General features: G+C 41.8%; 1 protein-coding gene across 1 annotated transcript in view; it reads left to right on the top strand.

Moving 5' to 3' along the window:
- LOC124593895 (juvenile hormone acid O-methyltransferase-like) overlaps positions 1–22,700 on the top strand; it is a 190,209-nt gene extending 167,509 nt beyond the window's left edge. The window contains exon 8 of the mRNA XM_047132242.1: positions 22,516–22,700. Within this exon, the coding sequence (XP_046988198.1) occupies positions 22,516–22,700 (185 nt within the window). The remainder of the gene's footprint in view (positions 1–22,515) is intronic.
- The last annotated feature ends 5,295 nt before the right edge of the window (positions 22,701–27,995 follow it).

Genomic DNA, 27,995 nt, shown 5'->3' with positions numbered 1-27,995 from the left:
TATATTGGCAGCGTCGATCGTGGTGGCCGCGAAGTGCAGAAGTGCTGCGATCGCTCCAGCTTCCGCAGGGGGCGTCGCGGCGGCGAGTGAGTCCGTCACGGCTGCTTGAAACCTGTCCCAGTCGATGCCAGCGAGTGAGATGCCTCTCCTGGCCTGTTGGAGGGCGTCTAGGTCGATGTCAAAAACCACTGGGACATGATCAGAAGACAGTGCCGTCCTCGTCGTGGCGGTGATCCGATGAGGGATGCCCTTGACGACCGCTATGTCGATTACATCCGGGAGGCCACGGGCAGGGAAGATTGTCGGATCGTACGGCCCAACCACAAGTGCATGGTGACGTTCCACTACCAGGAGCAGGCAGCGGCCAGCGGCATTGGTGATCCTGGAGTTCCAGGAGACATGTTTACTATTGAAGTCCCCGGCGACGAACACCTGCAGCCTCAAGGAGAGCAGAGCATCGATGTCAGCAGGGTCCAGTGGACGAGACGGCGGTCGATAGGCAGCGACGAACGTGATGGCGGCCGCCGAGGTGTGAACGACGACACCAGTGACCTCCAGCGTTGCCAGTGGCGGAAGTTGTATCACATGGTGACGAATGCCATTGCGGACGTAAACGGCTGTCCCACCACCCGCCGTCAGTCGATCGGTGCGATAGCTGGAGTAGTTGGCCGCCCTGACGTCGACCCCAGGCTTCAGGTGGGACGCCTGATCAAATCGGCTCTCCCAACTAGCCGCTGGGCTAGTAAAGCACCACTTTAAGTTACTGAATAAATCATAGCTTCTTTTGCTGATGGCAGATGAAGCTCTCAATTTAAATGCGCATTCAGCACACAGATAAGTAATCATAATAACAGTCTGACGTGGCTAAGTAAAATATTTTTGGCGAGAGAATTAATTTAATTACATTACACGCAGTAGACGAGCTGTGAACTTGCCCTTCGGAGATACGCTACCGCTATAGTTTTATAGTTATTCAATTGAAACTTCTCACATCCTTATGATTATAGCGGATCTCCCTTCTACTTAAATTTAAAAATCCTAGCCTTATTTATTCGCCTACTTAATCAATCTTGCTTCCTTATTTTTTAAGACAAAAACCAGAAATCATGAATTTCCACTAAAATTTTAATTTGTGAAATCCAAAGTACTGTTTCTATTAAATTATTATGAAAGAGGAATCTAAATATAAATTTTTAAATCTCTAGCTCTTTTCTGTTGCGCCAATGATTTTTACAGAAAAACATCCAAATTTCGAAAATGGTTAAAGTTATTGAACTGACATTCAACACATATTGATTTAGTATTACTCCTGACATGCTAGAACCGTTTCAGGTTATTTACTTGATTTTTAAAGTATTGCGCAACATTTATGGTGTCAGATCTAGTTACAGCGGACTGGCTGGCACGCAATGGAAAGACTGAGTAGGCTGCTTCCCTACAGTGCGATCCCGGGACCTATGGTAAGACGACCTCACACTATACCAACACACCCCGAGATCCACAAAACAATCGCTCACAGATACGCTTTTCCAGTGCTCCGTAGTGTTACTTTTAATTACCGTTTACGCATCTTCCACCAGATGACAGCAAGTAGCTCGAACTAAATCGGTGTTTTGGTTGATGCTCTATCGACATACAATATGTGGTACCGATCTAAGTGTGTGACATCTTGGAGGTTTAGGTGAAAGCAGCAAAAGTTTGCCCAAACTATAAATCAAATGCCTTTACAGACCCCCTGCCTCTCTAGTCGCTAATCGCTTATCTAGTGTGCATTCCTTGCTCAGTATGTGTGCAGGTTAAACATTAGAATGTTATTCCTGATGAACCCGTCGATGTGATGTTACAACTACCCGGACTTGGTAGACTGGCCTCAGGGAATATGAACATACTTGCCCTCCAGCTGCTGTGGAGAAACTTTCTCTCGCAGCAAGATTGTCCTCAGTTGAGGTGGAGATGAGGTGTCCTCAGGGTTCTGTGGAGAAAATTATTCTCGCATCAGTTCCGGACAATGTCTCGTCAGCCCGGCAGTGTTGTTGGTGGCCCAGTTCCAGGACGAGCTGGTTGCAGGTTTGACCCAACTTCTCGTAGAACGAGCCATAGGAGCAGATGTGGAGAGTGTTTCATAGTGTCGTTGTTGGTTGGTTTTCTTGTCATAGGGAGAAACTTCAATTTAAATTAGATATTGAGTGCCAGTTGTCCTCCCTCCATTAGAGGTAAACAACATAACTCACAGAGAGGAATGGTGTGATTGTGGGAGGGGGGGGGGGGGGATAAGATTTAATGTCTGCAGAATTAAAGTCTGCTGCAAGTCAAGACACAGTTATCAAAACACAAGGTCATTTAAACATTGTTGTCGGCATCGTGTTGTCGTTGTGCCTTCTCGGGGATTCTGACCTACGCGTACTGTAGCTTATAGCAGACTGACTGCCTTACCTATTTCATTTTTGGATGTGCTGGTTCTTGTTGTTCTCTTCGCGTAGGTCATCTTGTTGCACCTCTTGCTTGTTTTTCTTGCTGTTGCTGCGTGTGGTGCTCGTAAATAATGAAGCAGAAGGTCCGACCGCCTCATAGTCGTTCGCCGGTGCACCTGGTTGCTCAGGCTACTGACGAGACAGTTTTCCGAGTTACGCGCTAACGCGCAAAATTTCCTCGCAAATTGCCCGAACCGATCTCTTAGCATCGGAATTCAGGCAATCATGTGAAGCTGTCCGTCAGTATTTATTAGTTCAGACATTTAGGACAATATTCAACAATTCTGTAAAACATCTTGTTCAGTACAATTACTAAAATCTTTAAATAAATTCTTGTAGCACATCGAGTCATTCCAAAATTGTCAGACATGCTCCCAAATCTCCACTATGGCCTCCAATTAAACAAATGCGAGCAAATTCTGACCGCCGTTATATATGGTGTACTGCAAAGATGCAGATTGAACCTTCAATAGCATTCAGTTCCCTTACTCTAATACGGTAAGTAATCCATCAGCAACAAAAGGAAGGCAGGTTAACATTTAGATGGGCACTTTGAAAACGAACATGTATTAATACCACGGAAAGTAGTAACTACTGCAACCTACATCCTTCTGAATCTGCTTAGGGTATTCATCTCTTGGTCTCCCTATGATTTTGATCCTCCTTGGACTATTGGATGGAGGAGGTGGACAGAGGGAGGTGGAGAAAAGACAGACAGAGAATAAGGAAGAGGAAGATGACAGAGAGAGATTAGGAAGGCAGAGACGAACCAGTAGAGGAATGGAACAAATACATACCAGGGAAATGCTGGGTACTCATCATTTAAACATAAGTACAGTTGCTGTTATTAGTCAATTAATCGTTTGCTGACACACAAGACAACAACACTTCGTCATGCAATTACAGTGTCACAACTTGGGGGTCGCTGAGGGTGGCAGTGGTCTTGGAAAGAGAACAGTCGACACGAAGTGTTCGAATGGTGCCAACTTCTAACGATGAAAAATTTTTTCTTTTTTTTTTTTGGGGGGGGGGGGGGGGGAGGGCGGCATCCAACTCATCATGCCCTTTCTACAGCTAGTCTATTGTAGGTGTGGTGTAACGTGTAGGTTACTGATTAATAATAATATCAGTACATATGAGGCCTCAGGTGCCACCTGTGAAGGAATCGATTCCTGGAGATTGACTATGACCGTGAATCTGTAATCAGGAAAGGTTTAAAGAAAAACTACATGAAGTAAATTAGTATTGTGTAAACCCCACGAACCCGTTTTACTTCCGGAAACTTCAAAAGCACACCTCTATATGAGAAGTTTCCCCACCCTGTTAAAATTATGATAATAAAATCCTTTGATATTGGAAAACAGTAAAACAATCTGAAGTTAATTTGATAAATAATGACACAGTGTACTGTAGCTTTGTTTACCAGTAACAGTTAAACCCATATAAATAGGCATCTAAACATGAATGAATGGAAATATTACAATAAGATCGCATACAATAACAGTTGTCAGATTCAAAGTTTCCTCTGTAACAGTTAAACCCAGATCAATATGCATCTAAACACGAATGAATGGAAATATAAATTAAGATCGCGTACTATGACAGTTGTCAGATTCAAAGTTTCTTCTAATACGCTAACTTGAACCAATGGCGAATAAGCTACATCTTTGTAATTGGTCGGTGTAAATACCTTCAATGGCAGATGCCTCAACTTACACGTCTGGCCACATTTCGCCAGTGCAACACATAAATTCTCCTGTCTAAATTACTGCATATACACATCGAAGTACACCCTTCCAAAAGACACATACAACGTATGCAACGACTAGTACAAATACACTGAAAAGCAAAACCAAATAGATGATGGGAGTAACTGCTGTTCGTGATCGCGTCAACAATCACTGAAGGTGAACAATCTTTACAATACACTACTTTTATTTACAGACATTAATCAATTACAGAGCATGAAGCAATTAAATTGCTTACAATTGTGTTTCTCGAAGAGGGGAATGTTTTTTGAGTCTTATCTTTTCTGGGTCGGCGTGCTGTGGCGACGGCGGTGTAAGCAGTGTGAAGTTGCTGATATGACTATTGTAAGTTCATCCAGTCATGTCCCTGGCATTAAAATATCCACGTTCTTTTCATGCTCTTTTGGCTGGCAGTGGTAATAAGTGACGTAGCATCCATTTGTCGTAGGCCGGAACAAAGTAACTGCTGATGTAGCACCTGAAGGTCGTATTAGTTCACCTGCAACTTTCACAGGGGATAGTTTGGCACAGTGCACATCGTGTTAAAAATTAACCTTCCACTTGCTATACTTTGCCAATTGCGAAGCTAGACAGTCCATCTACCATTAATATTCATGGTTCATAATAACACTTTTCTCACGAAAACAGTCACTAATATAGCAAAACAGTTCACAGTATCCACATTGGCAGTTAGTGTTTTAGCACATGTCATATATCGTAGTCAAGAAATTGCGCGATATTAAATTCACAATTTATGTAATGCTGCTCAATTCTAAACCGACGACTATACTGCCTGTTCACGAGTGCATTGTCACTGCCATAGGCATCGTTTTGCAAAACCAACAGCGTTTGCATAATACAACGTCCGTTTAGAACATCCACCATAAAGTCAGATTTCAAACCGGTCTAACACAAGAATGTCCGGTATAGGCACAGACACTTCATGTGCTACACTATATAACCAAATGAAAAATATTCTTTGTCACCAGAAACATATCTATGGAGTACAAGGTAGTAAAAGAAAGAAAAAAATATATATATCGTTATTAGTCATGTCATCACACACCCGACAATGCCAATATTGGCTCTTCTACAGAAAAGTATGACGACCACTAAAACAGAATTAACTACCGCCCAACAATGTAAGTATTGGCTCTTAAACAGGAATGTTTGCGATCACTCATCTAGAATTAAGTACAGGAAAAATCTTGAGGAAATGTAATTCATTCACGAAGCGAGTACCTTACAAAACAGTCTTAAGGCTTACTCGTGAGTTCTGCTCATCAGTCTAAGATCCTTACCAAGTTGGGTTAACAGACGAGAAAGAGCCAGTAAGGAGCAGCGTGTTAAGTAGACGCGAGAGCATTGCAGAAATGCTAAACAAACGCCAGTGGCAGACGTTGCAGGAAAGCCGATGTTTATTTATTCCATGGTGCTAAAATTCCAAAATGAATCGCATCTGCCCTTTGAATATTCCGTGGAATTTGTATTTTAGACTTCATTGTTATTACTCTTTGAACATGGTTATGGTCTCGTTAAAATAAGTGTACCTTTCCAATTATATGGCCGTGTTTGGTTCAGTTGATAGTGCATACATGTAATATAAACACGTCCGTTATGGCAAAAGCCTCGCCACTCTTGTTGTTATTGTTGTGATCTTCAATCTGATGGCAGGTTTGATGCAGTTCCCCACACTAGCCAATGTTGTGCAAGCCTTTTCATTTAGGCGTGATTACTACAATCTATGAACCTGCATTCTCTACTGAATGCTTGGGCTCTGAAAATGTTACTCTCCCATAAGTAATTACCAGACTAACTATTCACTAATACTGCAGGACGTCTCATATTAACTGATCCGCTCTTTTGGTCGAGTTGGGCCATTAACTTTTTTTCCCTCAGTTCTGTTCAATACCTCCCCTTTAGTTATACCTATCAAACCTGCAGCATTCTTCTGTAGCACCAGATATCAAATGATCTTATTCTCTTGTTGCCTCTACTCTTTATTGTCCAAGTTTCATTTCCATACGGGGCTACACTCCATAAGAAGTTCTTCAGGAGGGACTTCCTAGCATTTAAATTTGTACGATGTTAAAAAATTCCTCCTTCTGCAACACGCTTATCTTGCTATTGCCATTCTGCATTTTATATCGTCTCTGCTTCAGTCATCATCAGTTATTTTGCTGCCTGAGTAACAAAACTCATCAGTTTTTTGAGAGCCTTATTTTATAAATCTGATTCTATCAACAACAAAAGTTTGGATAGGCTTATCAAGAACAAAAGACAAAACAACTCCGTTAACATCTATCTGAAGCATTGTATTTACCACAGTATTCACATTTTCCCATCTCTCATCGAGCAAAAGTTACTCCATATCTTCAGAATTCAACATGTCTACCTGTTCATAGCTATTCTCTGTCATTTTTCCAGCATCGAAATCGGCTACGTATGGAAGTGTCAGTCCCGTGTTGGTGGGCTCTCCACATGCACTTTATTCCGTGGATCAGCTGACTGCAGCTCTGCAGTGCTCAGACCTTAGTTCCTATCACTCCAGTGGCCATCCCTGGTATATTCCCTGCTACCTTTATTGTTAATAAAGCGTCTACCATTCGAACCGTCTCTACCTGTCCTATCATCATGATTCTCGATGCTACCACTTCCCATTACCACATCTATATCGTCGTCAATATATTGCTCGCGGTCGTAATTTCTAATCCCTTGTAGACTTCAATCAAGATACACAGACTGATTATTACTCCTTCCAGGAGCATTCTCATCACTATTATCATATTCCAACATCTGTAATAAACTCTGACAACCTAAGTCATCTTTCACTCAAGCAGCTAAAATAATTTGATGTAAATGTGACAAAAGTTTCATTACACAGATACGAATCGACGTAGCAAGACTATAAGGACTGTATAAGAATTGATTTTTCAATAACATATGTTCAAATAATCAAGCAGGATTGTATAAACCACAATTGGAAAAATTTTACATCATTACAAGACCGTGTTTAAGTCAGTGTTGTGCTGCCTCAGACCAATAAGCAGGCAGGCACATAGGCCTAAACACCTTATAGGATTAACAATTTCTAGTCAATATATGTATCTGCACAGCATATTCACTTTCCAAGTAACCGTACACAAATTCAGTCTTGCAGCCAGCAGGGAGACTAGGCAGAAGTATAAAATCAAATTGCTCCAACAAACATGAGGATGAATGACAATTGCTGTATTCCTGACAGGTAAGGATTTACTATAAGCGAATTCAGACACACCCTCAGAAATCTCATTCTCTTGATAAAGCTCTCTATGACTACTCTGGGTTCTCCAACTCCGTAATGGCACAAAGGATCTGGTTCGTCTTCATGATCTGAATCCATGTCACAGTGCAGTACGTGATCCCTACTGTAACAGCGACATCCAGTACCTTCACTTAAATTAATATTTTCAAAGCACAGTATATAGTAATTAGTTACCCACAAAACAACACATGCATTGGGTAACACAACAAGTCAAGCTAAAATACTTGGTCTCTTACTAATGAGTACTACAACATTCACATCTACATCTACAGGATTACTCTGCAATTCACAATTACGTGCCTGGCAGAGGATTCATCGAAACCCCTTAAAGCTACTTTTCTACAGTTCTACTCTCAAACAGCGCGCGGGAAAAACGAACACTTAAATCTTTCTGTGCGAGCTCTGATTTCTCTTATTTTATTACGGTAATCATTTCTCCCTATGTAGGTGTTCGCCAACAAAATATTTTCACACTCTGAGGAGAAATAGGAGACTGAAATTTCATGAGAAGGTCCTGCCGCAGGTAAAATTGCCTTTGTTTTAATAATTGTCACCACAACTCGTTTATCATATCCCTGGCACTTTCCCCGTTATTTCGTGATAATACAAAACGAACTGTACTTCTTTGACCTTTTTAGATGTCCTTCATGAATCCTATCTCATGCGGAATAAATCGCAATCTTTGGTTTGGTATCCCAAGAACATTATCTGTGAACTCATTCCAATTTAAGTTATTTGTGTTGTAATCCCTAAGTACGAGGGCTATCCACAAAGTACGTTACGTTTTGGAATTAAAAATAAATACAGTATTGGAAATTTTTTTATTATATGCAGATGAAAGCCACACTTAAATACTACTTTTCTACATAGATGCCATTTAAATTAAGGCACTTATCTTAGCGATGGTCGAGCTTGGAAATTCCTTCGTCGTAATATTCGGCCGCCCGCGTAATCAACCACGTGGTTATCTCTTTTGGGACAGAAAAGGTGTGATTTTTGTGGATTTCCTGGAAAGAGGCACTACAATAAACTCTCAAAGGTATTGCCAAACTCTGCACAACCTCAGAAGAGCAATACAAAAGAAGCGCAGGGGAGAGTTGGGCTCAAAGATCTTGCTGATTCACGACAACACCCGGGCCCACAAGGCAAATGCCACTCGTGAAGTTCTAGAATCTTTTAACTGGGAGTTGTTTCCTCATCCGCCGTACAGTCCCGACCTGGAACCGAGCGACTGCGACTTATTCCCACCAATGAAGAAGTGGTTGGCTATGCAGCGTTTTGATGACGACGCACAGCTTCAAGAAGAGGTAACCACGTGGTTGAAGGCGCAGGCGTCCGAATTTTACTACGAAGGAATTTCCAAGCTCGTCCATCGCTACGATAAGTGCCTTAATTTAAATGGCAACTATGTAGAAAAGTAGCATTTAAGTGTGGCTTTCATCTGTATATAATAAAAAAAATTCCAATACTTCATTTATTTTTATTTCCAAAACATAATGTACTTTGTGGATAGCCCTCGTATTTAGCTGGTTTACAGCCTGTTTAATTTTGTGATTTATCCTGGAACTGAAATTCAGCGGATTCTTTTTAGTGATCATATGGATGATTTAGATTCAACTGCCACTTTTTTCGCAATACAGTTAGCTTGTCTAAATCATTCTGCAATTCGATATGATCATCTGATGACTTTATGTGACTGTAAATGACAGCATTATCTGCAGAAAATTTGAGGTGGCCACTCTGATATCTCCTAAATCGTTTATGCATGTTAGGAACAACAGAGGGCCTAATACATTTCCTTGGGGTACGCCGAACGTTACTTCTGTTTTACTCGATGACATTCCGTCAGTTATTACGAACAGTGAGCTTCCCGACAAGATATTACGAATCCAGTCACACAAATGAGACGATACTCCATATGGATGCAATTTAATTAGAAGTCACTTGTGGGGAACGGTATCAAAAGCCTTTTGGATAACTAAAAATATGGAATCAATTTGACGTCTCCTGTCGACAGCAGTCATTGCTTCTTGAGGATAAAGATCTAATTGTGTTTCACAAGAAAGATATTTCTTAATCTGTGTTGACTGTTTGTCAATAAATCGTTGTTTCCGAGGTGATTCATAATGTTCCAGAATTCTTCTGCAAGTTGCCTTAGGGATATTAGTCTGTAATTTAGTGGATTACTCCTATTTCCTTTGTTGGGTATTGGTATGACATGTTTAACTTTCCAGTCTTTGGGGACGGAACATTCCACGAGAGCGCGACTGTAAATGATTGCCAAGTACTGAGCCATTGTGTCAACGTACTCTGAATGGAATCTGATTGGTACACAATCTGGAGCGGAAGATTTGCCTTTCTTAAGTGTTTTAGGTGCTCCGCTAAACCGATGATATCTGCTTGTAAGTTACTCATGTTGGCAGTTGTTCGAGAGTACAATTTTGGAATATTTACGTTGTCTCCGTTGGTATGCTAGTTTCGGAAAACTGTGTTTAGTAACTCTACCTTAGTGGCACTGTCGTCAGTGACGTCAGCATTGTTATCGCGCAATAAATGTATGGATTGCGTCTTGCCAGTGGTGTACCTCACATACGATCAGACTCTCGTTGGATTTTCTCCCAGGTTTCGAGACATAGTTTCGTTCGGGAAACTATGAAGATCTGAAAATCGGTTAAGGAAAATGCTTGTAAAATTGCAATAACTAACAACATTCTGAAAGGTGTTTATATGAAGTGCTGCCTGATTGTACACAATAACTCAAATACTCTATACGATCCTTCAGTATCCTTAACATCACACGAGACCCTAAATCCTATGCAAAGCTTGTTAAGTTCTAGATGGCTCCAACCAAAAATTAAATGAGATAAATTTAATTAAATGAGATGAATTTAAAGTAACCAATGAATTTAGTATGCTTTAAATTATTTGAAAATTCCTCTTCCATCAGTCTTCTACACTGAAGAGCCAATGAAACTATTACACCTGCCGAATATCGTGTAGGGACCCCGCGAGCATGCCGTAACACGACGTGGCATGGATTCGACTAATATCGGAAGTAGTGCTGGAGGGAACGGACACCACGGAATTGCCCAAGTCCGTCGAAGTGCACAATGGACATGAATGATGCAGGTGATCAGACAGGATGCTTCTGTACGTGTCACCTGTCACAGTCGTATCTAGACGTATCAGGCGTCCCATATCACTCCAACTTCACACGACCCACACCATTACAGAGCCTCCATCAGCTTGAAGAGTCCCCTGCTGACATGCAGGGTCCATGGATTCATGAGGTTGTATCCACGCCCGTACACGCACATTCGCTCGATACAATTTGAAACGAGACTCGTCTGACCAGGCAACAAGTTTCCAGTCATCAACACCCCAACGTCGATGTTGATGGGAAAAGGCGACGCGTAAAGCTTTGTGTTGTGCAGTCATCAAGGATACAAGAGTGGGCCTTTTGCTCTGAAAGCCCATATCGATGATGTTTCGTTGAATGGTTCGCACGCTGACACTTGTTGATAGCCCATCGTTGAAATCTGCAGCAATTTGCGAAAGGGTTGCACTTCCGTCAATCTGAACGATTCTCTTCAGTCGTTGTTGGTCCGTTCTTGCAGGTTTTTCTTCCGACTGCAGCGATGTCGGAGATTTGATGCTTTACCGGATTCCTGATATTCACGGTATGATCGTCAAATGGTCGTACGGGAAAATTCCTACTTCATCGCTACCTCGGAGATGTTGAGTCCCATCGCTCGTGGGCCTACTATGACGCCACGTTCAAACTCACTTAAATCTTGATAATGTGCCACTGTAGCGTCAGCAAGCGATCTAACAACTGCGCCAGATACTTGCTGTCTTATACGGCCACTGCCGACCGCAGCGCCGTATTCTGCCTGTTTACGTATATCTTTATTTGAATACGCATGCCTATACCAGTTTGTTTGGCTTGGCACTTCCGTGCAGAAAAACTGCAATAAAGGGTACTTAGCGGGGGTGGGGGGGGGGGAGGATGCCCTCGAAATCGACACAACCGTCAGTAAAAACTGAATCAACCATTTGTAGCACTGTCTATGCTATCATAGAATCAATTGCTGAAACACATCACAGAAGTTCCAGATTTACTTCTCTTTATGAGCAGACGACTTTCAAAATGGTTCAAATGGCTCTGAGCACTAAGGGACTGAACGTCTGAGGTCATGAGTCCCCTAGAACTTAGAACTACTTAAACCTAACTATCCTATGAACATAACACACACCCATACCCGAGGCAGGATTCGAACCTGCGACCGTGGCGGTCGCGCGGTTCCAGACTGTAGCGCCTAGAGCCGCTCAGACGACTTTCCAAGTTGAACAAAATAAATAGTATATCAGCACCAATATTCTACACAGAAAACACACTTCCAAAGAACAAGCATCCAAATCCAGAAAATCACGTCACATGCCAAAATATACAATGATTAAGAATGAAAATTAGCAATGCAGGATCTAGTTCTTAAGACAAAGTACAACATTTCAACACACGGTAAGAAGAAAATGTTTATCAGTTTAACACTAAAAAAAAGTTAGCAAGAAAAGTAAATTAATTCACTCTGCAACAGTCGCAAACATTCTGATGCTTAACATCTGCCAATCTTCTATCTGAAAAAAATATATCAGTCCAAATTTAAACTTAAATAACAAAATGCTGATTATACTTTAAATTCGAGAAATTTTCACCAGTTTCGACAGTCTCTTGTTTCAGTATGCAGAATAGTGCAAGAAGTAATCATTAGCAACCGCCATTCGTGTTTAGACCACAAACAGCAAAAAATTACTTTCCATATTGTCCTTACTTATCACAGTAATTATTACATAATCATGACAAAGTACTCTTTACTATTCTCCCTCACAGTAAGTTATGTCAAGAATTAAGTGAAGAAACTCTTTTGAGCCACGCCAAGTATGCACTCATTACTGATCAATTAAGTGCTTAAAGAAGGTGAGAAGATAACGTGTATCATATGCTTTAACGCAAATTGTCCTGTGTTCTCAGCATAAGCAACGATATTCTGTAATAAAATGTATGCCAAACTGATAACTGTTTCAGAGAACAAAATTTTCAACAAATAGATGAAAAGATTTCTGAACATTAACAAAAATACCCATTCGATAGGTAAATTTTATTCGTTAGATAACTCTGGAAACTTACGTTCTTTCATCTTGGCAGGGTCGCCAATATGTACATCTGCTGTCGTGTTGTAGCTTTCAAGTGAGTCATCCGGCTGAAAATTTCCCCTTTCAATCATAAATGTTCACCCAGGAAATAATATTATGACGTAACCTGAAACGAAGAGCAAGGCTGAGTGTTGGGAAGAAATGACCTGAGGTCACATGGTCAACAACGGACGATGAAGTCAGCTGTCTCAAAACTTTGTACCCGAGAAACTTTGACGTTGGCTTGATGTGACGTTATGTGTTGGCCAGTGTGGTTGCAATTATTTGAAGTGGAATATTTTAACATGACATGACATGATGGGAAGTGCGACTTGGCCTTAAGAGGTGCGTGAAATACGATATTTGGAAGTTGACAAATTATAAGACAACTTTCAAACACAATGTGAATGGTCGACCTAAGTTCAAACGGTGTTAATGACTGTGGAATCAAGTGATTTCCTGATCTCATTAAGTGGCCTCTAAACTATCAATAATATTGGGCAGCAACATTGTGCAACATATCAACAGCTGGTTCCAGACATTGAATCGATATGGCACAATATTGGTGTCAAATCCCGGATGTGCAAACATGGCAAATACTGATGCCACATATGGCGCTTGGGCTGGTTTTGCGCTCATGCAAGAAAAGAGAAAGCGTAAACGAATAAAGGAGTGATATAATAAGAGAGGAGAATTGACACATGTAAACGTCCTAAGTGACTTGACAATAAGCGAGCCAAATGAGTATCGGAAATTTCTGAGGATGGACGCTCGCTCATTAGATATACTGTTTCACGTGATTACATCTATAATTCTGAATATATATAGTTAGTATTTATTTATTTACATCCAGTTTTGAAAATAAGAAGTACACATAATTTTACTTAAAGTGCGTTAAAAAACTTCTTGCCCTTGCATAAAGCTCAAGCCACCAACGCACCAAAGTGGTGGTTCCAGTAGCTCGGCACCACCAGCCTCGCTTTTCGATGCACTTGTAATTCTTTTCAGCTCTTTCCTATAGTTTTTCCACAATGAATTCAATTTCTTTACTAAATGAAGCTTATGTGCTCCCAGGTACGTTTCCCACTATTTCGACAACAACTGATAGAATTGTTCCGTTTTCTCATGGTGACTGCTATATTCGTTCCATTTATGTTGAGATTTGGTGAACAAAAGATATGTTATGTCTATTGGCAGTGAGTTAATGTGTATGGACCTTTTCACCTAATATGTGTATTATTAGACATCTATGCTAGATTTTTCGTTGTATGCTTTTGTGTGTTGGCATTTGCAAACTGCCAGGAGCAAATTAAATATAATAAATAAGATCTATTTTCGTGAACAGTATTTCTCTGCCTATATTATTTTACTGTACAGATATAAAATTCAATAGGTTATGGTCCTAGGAAGACCGAATTGAATAACTTTGACCAGTAAATTGTGGTATACTTAATATTACTTGTGAGAAGTCTATAACTTACAGTTCTTGTATTGCAACTGCGCATAGAACTTCTGTCCAAATGAGGCAGACTGAGAAGTTCATGGGTCGAGATAATTATACAGCTTCGAAGTCTGTAGTATAAGCTTATCTGCACTTGGGCGATCTTTGGGATGTCATTGATGGAACCTTGAATTTCACAGATTCAGATTTCCAGAACAAAGATCGTAAGGCCAAATCCAAATTAATTCTTCTAGTCGGATCATGTTAATTACCTTCACACAGAAAAGGCCAGTACAGCGAAGGAAGTATGGGACAATCTAAGAAGAGCTTTTGAAGAAGGATGTTTGATTAGGAAAATGAATTTGCAAAGAGAGCTTATCACCACACGTCTAGACGAATGTAAAAATGTTGATGAATATGTGAACAAAATCTTCTTCCACTTTGAATCGTTTAAGAAATATTGGATTCAACATCGCTAATAAATGGATTGGTACCTTGTTACTAGCGGAACTACCTCTAAGTTCTCCCACATAATAATGGGCCTAGAGAATTGAGGTAAACCCATTACAGGCGACAGCGTAAAAGTCAAGATATTAAGAATATATAAAAATATTCAGTCCAGGACATAGGAATGCCTTCGTATCGAAAATACAAAAAGAAGAAACCTGTTCGATGTTATAAATGCCAAGGAAAAACAAGTACACAAGAAAAAGTCTTGTTTCAAAGGGAACACAAAGGAAAGCGAACAGTAAAGGTAAGGTACTGGATATTATTCTTGGCAAAATTTGGGTAAGAATACAGGATAGTTCCTTGATTCTGCAGTGTCTATGAATGTAACCAAAGGCCAATGAGTTTTATACGATGTTTCACCTAGAACATACATTATTCGCCTAACAGTGGATGGTTCTCCACTGCAATGTGATTGGAAAAGAAAGATAAACTTTAATTTGAATGCTAATGCAGAATCACACGGCATTACAGCTCATAATGTACATTACATTAAGAATGCTGCTAAAGATTTTTCCTTCAGTTAGTGAAAGGGCTACAAGATAATTTTTCTATTTAAATGGTGGAGAAATAATTGATCAGAAGGACCAGTGTGAAACCCACAGATACTAAAGAAGAAGTTATTTATGAATTAGATGTTCCTGTAGTTTGAAATAGTTATCCTTTACATTCTGCGAAAGGTTTTTTATGTCATAAAGGACTGGACATCATAGTAGGAGAAGTACGGCCTTGTTAAAACACACGGCAACAGGGTTAAAGGAAAATAAGCGTTGTAACTTGCGTTGTGAAATTTGTTTACAATGAAATCAAGCCAGATTATCGTTTAAAACAAGTAAAAATAGATGTACTGAGCTTTCACAGCTGATACGCAGAGACGTTTGGACCCATGGAAAAAGGAATCTATCAGAGCACTTGTTGTTTCCTTACCTTGATTGGTAATTTTTCGAAATAAACCCACGTTTATTTCCCTGGAACCAAGGACAAAGTGAGCGAGATATTTGCCACTTTCGCGTCATGGCTGAAAGAAGCAGTGGTAAGAATATAAAAGTTATCAGGTAAGAAAATAGTACCGAATGCGTCAATACACACTTTAGACAACGACTGAGTGAACTTGGAATCAGAAATCAAACTGCAGCTTGCTTTAGTTCTGCAGTAGCAAAACAGGCTAATAGAAAAATTCTATAAAAAGTAAGGAGCATGTTTAAAGGATCCAGAATTACTCATATGTTATTGGGCAGAAGCAGAATCAAGTGCAGAGTATCTGAATAGTAAATCGTCTACTAAAGATTTACCAAATACGACCACATATGAAATTTGGACTGAAAAGAAGCCAGATCTAGACCATCTAAGAATATTTAAATGGAAGGCCATGGTACAAGTTCCCAAACTACTTAGAAGAAAATGGGGCTCTAAATTTGAAAATCATATTTATTGGAAACTGTAAAGATTTCCAAGGTTACTGAATCGTAAAGCCTGAATAAGAAACGGGACTAACTAGCAGAGAGGTAACATTTTTATAATTGGTGAGAATGAAATGTATAGTGAAAAAGTATGTGCACATATTAATCTGAATAAGATGTCCAAGAACGTTCAAAAGCACCAGAAAATTTTAGATTTAAAGTACATGAAAGAGCTGTTCAGGTAGAATCAGATATGTTGAGTGAAGATGAAAAGGATAATGAGAACTAGGAAACTCCAGCAGCAATGGACGTAAATTTGCGGCGTTCATCGTGTAGAATATAATCTAAATTGTATCCAGAATATAAAATGTGTGTGGATGCTCAAATATTCAACAGTAACCTCTTACAGTTGAAGAAGCCTTGGTTAGCCCGAGTGCAGTTTATTGGAAGAAAGCTACAGAAAAGGAATTAGAGTCTTTTTCTACTCCGGCCGGTGTAGCCGAGCGAATCTAGGTGCTTCAGTCCAGAACAGCGCGATCGCTACGGTCGCAGGTTCCAATCCTGCCTCGGGCATGGATGTGTGTGATGCCCTTAGGTTAGTTAGGTTTAAGTAGTTCTAAGTTCTAGGGGACTGATGACCTCAGATGTTAAGTCCTATAGTGCTCAGAGCCATTTGAACCATTTTCTTTTTCTACGAATGATATTTACGAGTGCACCACAAGGAAAGAAACGATACGAGTGAGATACGGATTGTACACTCCTTAACTATGGAGCACGTGATCCGATCGCGTAACGGCGATTCAAACCGATAACCGTCTTCCCTCCCACTGTGCGCCGTGTACTTTGTGGTCGCTACGTAACGATACGGGTGGCGCTGTATAAAAGATCCAGATCGCGTTGTGGGGAACTCAGTTTAAGCTCGACACTTTGGTCCACAGCTCGACGCTTTGGTTTGCGGCAAAAAGAATTATACACATGGATACACGTCTATATTGGTCCGTTGCTCAGCTCACACTGGTCTCCACTTTGTCTTGTGCGAGCCCGTGCACTTCGCACTATTCCCAAAATTTGCCCAAATGGTAAATCTGCGGGTGTGGTGTCGGCGGCCACCGCTAGTTTGGGCCGGCACTAGCTACAGCTCGCGCATTTCTCGGCACGGCTGCCACAAAGCTGTTTGTAGAAAACGAAGGTAGAATGTGAAAAAGCAATTCCCTTATTTGCAGGCAGTCGCCATTCTTTTATAATCAGCTCAAATTCCACGCCAAATAGTGCCTTCACTACTAATATCGTGAACAAAATTTGCTAAGACCCTAGAATTAAACGTTGGGTTGTAGTTAAAAGAAAATTTTTATATTTAAAAGGAACCGTTGTTTACCAATTAAGTAATTGTTAGACAGTGAACAAGAACCTGGAAAGTTATATTGATGCAGACTGGGGAGAAGAACTACATAACGGACATTCTATTACAGGCAGCTGTTTCAAGTTGATGGCAGGATTAATATCCTGGTCTTGCAAGAAATAACCAACAGTGGTTTTGATTACTGTTGAGGCTGACTATATGGCATTGTCTTTCACCATACCAGAAGTGTTATGATTAAGAGCTCTAATAGGTGAAACTGAGCCACATACTATTATTGAGTCTACCAAAGTGTTTTCCGACAACAAGGGAACTGTCAAGCTAGCTCAGAAGCAAATAACAAGTGTACGATTCAAGCACATTGATATTGGGTACCATTTTACTAGGTATCGCCTAAAACAGAAGGATATGGATATAAACTGTTTGTGTACGGAGGAAGCAGGTCTGATTTATTGACCAAGGCTCTCAGTAAAGACAAATTCGAACTATTTGAAAAACTGTATAACAACATAGAGTACAATGCGTAGTGCTCCGAAACGATGTAGTGTTCATGATTATTGTGAGCACATAAAACATTTGTTCAACGGGAAGTGTTGAATGTTCGTGCTCGAAATATGTGTTATGTGTGTCAGCATTGAGTTGACATGTATAGACTTCCTGGCCCAATGTATGTAGTCTTGGTATATATGCTAGATGTTATGTGTTCCATTCTTGTTGTAGCATGTCTTTGTAAATTACGGGGAATACATCAAATATAATAAAAAATATGTTCCTAAATAGCGTTTCTCCATCAATATTATTTTACTGTGTAAATGTGCAATGCAACAATTAAGTAGTTTGTGAGACTGGAAACCACTAAATATTCTCAATAATAAATGTCCGTTCCTCTATTTCGAACCCATTTCCATTTCACAACACATCAAAATGCACAAAATAAACTCCGTAACAGACTGCTCTGACAGGCATTCAATATTAGCCAGCGCCATTAGCATAAGACATTTTACTTTTAATCTAATTTCAGTAGATCCGTCAGTGTGCCGTATAATATATTACACAACTTTCAATCTTACCTACAGACAGCCAATAACATTGGGCAATATGAAATATTGAGTCATTCTCTGACATTTAGTTAACACAAGTATACCGTGAAAATGTTGTTGAATAATATGTATGCGTGCACCCAGAAATGCACTCATTTACGTGAAATACACTAATATGCACAACCCTTAAATTTAACATAATGTTGTAAACTAACTAACCTCAGACACATGTACACCAGCTGTCAGATTTTAATATTGCGAGGGCTGCAGTTCTCGACCGGTCGGAACAAAGCACACTTATAATAGGTGTGTCAACACGCAGTGTAATGGATTTGTAAATATCTTCATTTCATTAAGTTATTTATGTATTACGTCAGGAACATGACGCTATACAACGTGGTTAATCCACTGAATGAGAGCAAGTATGGATATTAATTTACTAAATAGTAAAAAAATTATAATATGCGGAATGGAGCGAACAGTACATTTATGTGTTCGTACTGTTCCAATGACAACATTGTCTTAAAAATTAAATGAAAACAGTCCTGATCGCGTTTCCAGATTTTTCATTTGTTAGCAACAGGTTTCGGCTCGTTCCTCGAATCATCTTTAGGCTCTTTCTGCCATTATGGCTGCTGGTGACCGCAGACGGAGCGAGATCCGTGTAAGTACGGTTCTTTAGCATTTTATACCGATCGCTATGCTCCATCTACAAAATGCTTTCTAAAATTTTGAAAACATTGTCGTAGATTGACCAAATATTATGACTGGAGCAAATATTGTTTTAACAGGAAACCAGATTGACAAAATATTATGACCGGAGCAAATTCAGTTTTAAAGAGAAACCAGATACCGTACTACATTGATACTTCCTGGCAGATTAAAACTGTGAGCCGGACCGAGACTCGAATTCGGGACCTTTGCCTTTTGGAAGGTGGTACTGGCAGAAGTAAAGGTATGAGGACGGCGCGTGAGTCGTGCTTGGGTAGCTCAGTTGGTAGTGCACTTGCCCCCGACAGGCAAAGGTCTCGAGTTCGAGTCTCGGCCCGCCACACAGTTTTTATCTGTAAGGAAGTTCCATATCAGCGCACACTCCGCTGCAGAGTGAAAATCTCATTCTGGAAACATCCCCCAGGCTGTGGCTAAGCCATGTCTCAGCTATATCCTTTCTTTCAGGAGAGCTAGTTCTGCAGGGTTCGCAGGAGAGCTTCTGTAAAGTTTGGAAGGTGGGAGGCGAGGTACTGGCAGAAGTAAAGCTGTGAGGACGGGGTGTGAGTCGTGCTTGGGTAGCTCGGTTGGTAGAGCACTTGCCCGCGAAAGGCAAAGGTCCCGAGTTCGAGTCTCGGTCCGGCACACAGTTTTAATCTGCCAGGAAGTTTCATATCAGCGCACACTCCGCTGCAGAGTGAAAATCTCATACCGTACTACATTATTTATCCAGCTAAGAGCCTTATTAACGTAGCAGCCTTTTTCAAAAATTCTCGCTGTGACTGCAGCTGACACGGCTGCAGTATTCCAAGATAGTATGGCGGGTCTGGTATTGGACGATAATATGCTGAAAATGTTTTTAGGACCGTTATACATCTGAGGTGGAGACAGGACTCCGATACTGGCGCAGCTGTCGGCGTGAGCTTGATGTCGTGGAATTGCAGGTCCAGATATGCATAATTTGAAACATTCGGTCATATGTTCGTATATTCTTCTGCTCAGTGGAACTTGTGATACAATTTCAATTTAGTGACTTACACGACACAGTTTTAGATTTAGTCACGTAAAAGTACAGTCTTCGAAACACTCAAACGAGGTACCATGCACACACATTGTTCCACCAGTGACCTACCGATTTGTACCCAAAAACTGACTCAGTTTATTCAAGAATAAAAGTGCGACACACAGTTCACATTATATTACTCGCTCTCTTTCTGCAGTTCCCATCAATGCGCTCACGTATTAATATAATTATCCGTGAGATAACGCACGAAAACCATCGCACCAGCCAAGCCACATGTCTGCAGTCCGCGTTCTCATGTTACTCACGGTCCTACAACTCGATTGTTCAGTCTCTACAGGGTCTTTTTTTTTCACCATGTACTGAGAGCATACTGAAAAAATAAAAAAAGTCTAATGAACATACGTCCGAATGTGCATGTCTTCCACGCTAGATTATCAATCATACTTTGATACAGAGACTGCGGTCTAATACGCGCTGCAATACCATGCAGCCACACTTAAAGTATGCATGGTTTTCTCCTAGAGGGTGGTACAGTTCTTCAGATATCAGGCCCTAGAGCCCTCTCCTGCCATAGCAATTGGTAACGTTGTGTCCGATTCACTTCTCTATGTGATTCATGTTGAAGTGGGTGTGATACAGTGTTGTACACAATGGTTCCGACATAGTGTTCACTTGCGGAAAGGCAAATGGCAAAAGGGGGGGGGGGGAGCTGCAAAATTGTATCAGGAGAGCTATCCTCACCGTCAGTAGCCACAGCATTCAATATTTGCAACAGTGTATCGCCATTTGTCTGAGACAGGGTCGTTTCAGGAAACAGGAAACCACGAAGAACTTACCCGAAATGTTCGAACACCAGACTTGGAAGAAAATATGATTAACACATCAGGAAGGCGACCGCTGTGTCAGTACCATTCGGTTTGCCCGCCGGTAAGGGGTAAGTCAGACGACCGTGAGGAACTTTATATCAGTAGCTACTACCCTCATCACTTCAGACGTGTGCAGGGCGCTCCAGAGACACACTTTCCACATCTGGAGCAGTTTCGTCACTGGTTTCTTCCCCAGGCAACCACGATTCTGGGATTTGTGTCGTCTGTCCTATTCACAGCTGAGACCACCTCTACGAGGAGTGGTATGTTCAACTTTCTTATCAGGATCTGTGCTATAATATGCAGAACCCCCATGGTGTGGTGACAGCGAATTATCAGCATCAGAGCAGCCGGAATGTGTGGGCTGGGATAATTGGCGATCGTCTGTTGACACCAGTCTTCCTTCAGCGTCGCCTAACGGGCCGGAACTATCGGCGTTTCTTGCGGGTGACTTTGCCTCCCTTACTGGAAGAACTGCCATTGATGATTCGAAGGGTTACGTGGCGGCTACATGATGGTTCTCCAGCCTACTGGACGCATCCTAATCGTGTCTTGCCAGGTCTGTGGACCGGACGAGGGTGTCCAGTTGCATGGCCTCACGTTCACCGGATCTCAACCGGTGTGGTTTCTGGTTATTGGGCCATCTGAAATGTATCCTGTACACAGAATCATTCCAGATATGCAGACAAGGAAGGAGGATATTCATGCTGCCTTTGACACTGTTCGGATGCAGCCTGGCCCACGTGAACGTGTGAGACAGAGGATGCTACAGCGCGTACATACATGCCTTGAGGCACTCGAAAATCATTTTCAAGACATACTGTAGCTATGGCTGCATGGTGCAGCGTGCATTAGACCGCAGTCTGTATAAGAGTGTATGATCGAATACCCAGAAATCATGAATTTCCGGACATAAGTTCATTAGATCTTTTCTGTTCTGTATCCTCTCATCAATAAATCCACAGACTTTGTACACGGGGGGAAAAAATCCTCCTGTGTTGTCGAAAACGGGAACTTTTATAGCACAGAGAATTATAAACTGAAACAATGAAAAATTAATGTTCAGGTAGAACTACTAATTGAACGTCTTGACGTTTACTACTAAACACAATGAATAAAACAAAACAATAAAGGGAAAAATTAATTATGTAGGCTCCCTAGAGCTATACCTTCAATTTTTAAAAATTGTTTTGTTTTTCTACTATATGACATGTCTGATACAGTCTGTAAATGCACTATGGATGAATAAACAACTAATTAGCAGTGCCTCGATAGATAAAGTCTGAAGCATTGAACATACTGTAGAACATCCTTCTTTTGCGAACTTTGTCTTGATAAAATGCTGCTTTCGATATCTTAAACCATTATTCAAATATAATATTTGTATGCTTTGTGATTTTTCATCGTAATCTAATATTTGTCGTAATCGAATATTTGCCTTTTTATTTTTTTTTAGATTTTCTGAAGTCAGTATGTCCATTCCTGGACCGAGTTCCGGAAGACCAGAAGGATAATTTCTTAGATGATTGGCTACAGCGTATGGAGAATCTGAATGGATTATCAAAGGACGTTGGAAGCAGTGAAGAGCCGAAATACTACATCCACTTTAACATAATGGTGGCTATGGCCAGAAAATTGTAATTGGGAGTTTTACACCACCGCTTGAACAATAAACAATATTTAATAACGGAAATGACAAACAACACAGAGCACAAACAGAATTCCCCGGCTAGTCTGTTGTTAACAGAAAATTAAACTATAGACATTTATATGTAATTATCTTCCCGTAAACTGTTTGGAAAATCCTCTCAGGTGTAAATGGCACTCTAAGAGTATCCTGATCTGTACAGTTTTGACGATACTCCTGTCAAAGATATTCCAACAGTGCTAGTGTTCCGCTTTTAATTACCAGGATGTCAACAAGATGCTCCTTTGCTCCCTTAATTCGTTGGCTTCTCTCTCACTTTAACATCAGGGGCATAAATGATTCGTTTCGCACCTCTGTCGAAATGAAGAACAACTAAAGGTTTGCTGCTTTAGTATATACACCAACAGAAGTGTAAGCAGAAAGCTTACCAATGGAACGGAGTGAAGTAACCGAACAGAGAGACTACTAAAGGTTTGCACCTTTAGTCATTCTTCATGTCGACAAGGGTGGCGAAAGGAAATATATTGTTAAGAAGAGTTGTAATTTATACCGTCACTGGTATTCACTGACAGATGCAGCTCAGATTATTACGAAAGGGGTTACTATTGCATAATTTATTCTCATGGCAAATTTTGTGAACCCTGCAATACCAACAATGCCGCCGGCCGCGGTGGCCGTGCGGTTCTAGGCACTTCAGTCCGGAACCGCGTGACTGCTACGGTCGCAGGTTCGAATCCTGCCTCGGGCATGGATGTGTGTGTTGTCTCTTAGGTTAGTTAGGTTTAAGTAGTTCTAAGTTCTACGGGACTCATGACCTCAGATGTTGGGTCCCATAGTGCTCAGAGCCATTAGAACCATTTGAACCAACAATGAAACAAGCAGAAAGTTTACCCCGCAAATATTGTGTACTAATAGGGCGTGTTGAAAAGTAATGTCTTCGATTTTCTATGTGAAAACTCTTACAACTTTTTTAAATAATCCAACCTTATGAAGATAATGCATCTTCAATGTTCATGCCTACATATTTATTTCTGAACGTAGGCACCCTGGCGAAGAACACATTTCTTTCAACGAGGGACATGTTTGTTAATATCGTCACTGCAGAATGTTTGACTTAGTTGACGGAGCCACGCCCTCACCTCTGGTGGCAGCGCTTCATCCCTATCAAATTGAAGTCCTCAAAGGTGTTCGTTAAGGTTTTGAAACAGCTGAAAATTGGATGGAGCCAAGTCGACATTGAATCGAGGATGGTCGATGACGGTGAACCAAAGACGTCGGATTGTTGCAGATGTCGCAGCGCTCGTGTGTGGTCTGGCATTGTCGTGCTGAAGGACAGGGTGTTCGATATGCGGACAAACTCTTGGAATTCGCGCTTTCAGATATCTGAGTGTCTCGCAATGCACTGACACTGTTACGTAACACATCGCCATGCTGCATACTATAGTTTGGAGCCCTCTAGCGGCAGAGAGTTGCAACTTGCGTCAGAGATGCGGAAAAGTCTACCGGCTAATATCAGTGTCATGTAACAGCCGCTATTGAAAACAAAATGAAGAAAATTAGGAGGCATTACTTTTCAACCCGCCCTCGTAATCGGACAGTGTGGTATTTGAAGTTAAGGGCCGATCAGAAAAGCAATCTTCAGCGAAGCTCTTTGTTGCCCAATATTTGATATCTATGCATATCTAAATGTTTTCAGAGTGGGCAGTAGTGGCATGAATTTATTTAGCTTTGTGAAGAAAGTGCCACTAGAAAATTTAAAGTGTTTACATTTCTAAGCAGAATAAGCTGGAGAAGTGTCACAATGGAAAATGACGTCAAACCTGTGCATTTACATTATCACAAATAATGTAAGGTACGAGGGCGAAAGAAATACTTTACTAAAACTTACCGGCAGATTAAATATGTGTGCCGGACCGAGAATCGAACTTGGGGCCTTTGCCTTTCGCGGGCAAGTGCTCTACCAACTGAGCTACGCAAGCACGATTGATAATCCCTCCTCACAGCTTCAGTTCTCCCAGTACCTCGTATCCTACCTTCCAAACTTCACAGAAGCTCTTCTGTGAACCTTTCAGAGCTAGCACTCCTGTTGGTGGTGGTGGTGGCTAGTGTTTAACGTCCCGTCGACAACTAGGTCATTAGAGACGGAGCGTAAGCTCGGGTTAGGGAAGGATTGGGAAGGAAATCGGCCGTGCCCTTTCAAAGGAACCATCCCGGCATTTGCCTGAAACGATTTAGGGAAATCACGGAAAACCTAAATCAGGAAGTCCGGAGACGGGGTTGAGCCGTCGTCCTCCCGAATGCGAGTCCAGTGTGCTAACGACTGCGCCACCTCGCTCGGTAGCACTCATGGAAGAAAGGATACTGCGGAGACATGTCTTAGCAACAGCCTAGGGAATGTCTCCAGAATGATATTTTCAATCTGTAGAAACAAGTTTTTATAAAAAATGGTTCAAATGGCTCTGAGCACTATGGGACTCAACTGCTGAGGTCATTAGTCCCCTAGAACTTAGAACTAGTTAAACCTAACTAACCTAAGGACATCACAAACATCCATGCCCGAGGCAGGATTCGAACCTGCGACCGTAGCGGTCTTGCGGTTCCAGACTGCAGCGCCTTTAACCGCACGGCCACTTCGGCCGGCTCAAGTTTCTATAAAATGGATTAATGTGGTTAAATGATCTTTATCAAACCCCAAATGTCTTCCTGAACATGGAGAGTCACTATATCTACATCTACATCTACATCTACATGGATACTCTGCAAATCACATTTAAGTGTCTGGCAGAGGGTTCATCGAACCACTGTCACAATTCTCTATTATTCCAATCTCGTACAGCGCGTGGAAAGAGTGAACATATATATCTCTCCATACGAGCTCCGATTTCCCTTATTTTATCATGGTGTTCGTTTCTCCCTATCTAGGTCGGCGTCAACAAAATATTTTCGCTTTCGGAAGAGAAAGTTGGTGATTGGAATTTCGTGAGAAGATTTCTACGCAACGAAGACGCCTTTGTTTCAGTGATGTCCATCCTAAATCCTGTATCATTTCAGTGACGCTCTCTCCCCTATTTCGCGTTAGTACAAAAAATGCTGCTCTTCTTTGAACTTTTTTATGTACTCCGTCAGTCCTATCTGGTTATGATCCCATACCTCACAGCAGTAGTCTAAAAGAGGATGGACAAGCGTAGTGTAGGCAGATCTGTAACATTTTCTAAGTGTCCTGCCAATAAAACGCAGTCTTTGGTTAGCCTTCCCCATAACGTTTCCTATGTGTTCTTTCCAATTTAAGTTGTTTGTAATTGTAATTCCTAGGTACTTATTTGAATTTAATGCCTTTAGATTTGACTGATTTATCGTCTAACCGAAGTTTAACGAATTCCTTTTAGCACTCATGTGCATGACCTCACACTTTTCGTTTTTTAGGGTGAATTGTCAATTTATGCACCATTCAGATACCTTTTCTAAATCGTTTTGCAATTTGTTTTGACCCTCTGATGACTTTGCAAGTCGATAAACGACAGCGTCTTCTGCAATATGCATTTAAGATCTCTGCCATCGATTCTGTATCACGTAGCTGTGGTTTTCCTCTGTGGTCGCTGTTCGGCTATTTAAGCACGCGACGCTGTGGGGAGAGGGGTCATCTCCTCCAGTTGGCTGATGACACCGCCTTCGTAGCCCTTTATCCTAACCGTCAAAGGTCCCAACGTACCCTCCAAATTGACCAATTCACTGCTTGGTGCAACCAGTGGTTCCTCGGTATCAACCCCTCCAAGACCCAGGCGATCATCATAGGTCGAACCACCAGCTATTTCCATCTCCATGATCTCTACCTCACCATTTATGGCCGTCCTATCCACCTCACTCCTACCCTCAAATACCTTGGCCTCACCCTCGACCGCCACCTCACCTGGACTCCCCATCTCCTTACCATCCAACACAAAGCTCACAACAGACTCCGTCTCCTGAAACTGCTGTCCGGCTGGACATGCGGTCTGCATCCTTCCACCAACCTTCACACCTACAAATCCTTGATCCACCCCATCCTCTGTTGCGAAAGCGTGGCTTGGATTTCCGCCCCTCCCTGGTTCTATAAATCCATCCAAATCCTCGAACACCATGCGCTCCACTTTTAATTCTGCATCGTCCTTCCATCCCCCATGAACATCCTCTACGACCTCATCCCCTTCCCCCACATTCTCCTTTTCCTTGAACACATCTGCAGGCTATATATTGTCCACCACATTGATTCCCCTCACCCCCTCGTGTCGCCCTTCCTCTCCATCCCCAGCCCGTTGCTGTGCCTTTACTGCTGTGTCCCACCCTCTGTCCATCTCCACACCCTCTGCCTCCTTTCCTAACGCAACTTTAACCATCTACCCCTTCCAGATGATGAGCTTCGCCCTGACATGTATCCTTCATACCAACTCTAACCCCAACATCCACCTGCCTCCTCCTCAGGGCTCCCTCTTCTCCCCCTCCCTTCTCGGGTCTTTCTCCTCCTACTCCCCATCCCTCTCTTGTACTCCCCTTCAGTGTATCTGCACTCCCACCTGCCTTGTCTTCCCTCTTCATCTCCTGCCCCACCAGTTTCCTGCCTCTTGGTGTAGCCGCTGACACCCCTACTCTCATCATCCCACCCCCTCCCCTGCTGCCCCATGCTCTCCCCTCCTTTTCCATCCTGTCTGGCCTCTCCCTCGGCAGGTCCCACCTGTCAGTTTTATTCTTCATCATATGTACTCCAAGTGGATTTAAAGTGTGTTGTTCTGGAGTGTTTGTAACACTGTGGCTGACTTTTAACCTGTGTGTTTGCCTTCGGTGTCTTCTTAGTGTTTTGAGATTGCCAAATGTGTTTTTTTTAACTTTATGTCGACTTTTTTAATTATCCCCACATGACCGTCTCCATGTCAGTGTATTTTTACCTCCATTATCTCCCTTACTCTGTCTTATGTCCCCCGTTTTTATCGCCTTATATGTAACATTTTATTCTCGTATTATTGTCATGTCACTCGGCTGAAAAGCGACGGACTGTGCCGCTGACAGCCCTCCCCTGCCCTTATGGCGCAGGGGAATGAAATCACAATAAAGAAAAAAATTGGGGAGAGGGCTGGTTTTGATCGGTTGGTTGGCGCTCCGGTGTGCAGTCAGGTTCTCGACGGTCGCTCTTCGCGCATTCTCTGCCTGTTTCTGTCACGTGGGCAGTGGGGTTGCGGACGGAGACTTGCGTGCGGTCGGCGTGTGTGTATTGCGTCTTGTGAGGGGGCGATGTTCTCATCTCTGCTGCTAAACGA

Source organism: Schistocerca americana, chromosome 2 (assembly GCF_021461395.2).
Source record: "Schistocerca americana isolate TAMUIC-IGC-003095 chromosome 2, iqSchAmer2.1, whole genome shotgun sequence".
In the NCBI taxonomy this organism is placed as follows: Eukaryota; Metazoa; Arthropoda; class Insecta; order Orthoptera; family Acrididae; genus Schistocerca; species Schistocerca americana.
Note: the sequence above shows the minus strand (reverse complement) of the source record. Positions and strands in the feature narration are given on the sequence as shown.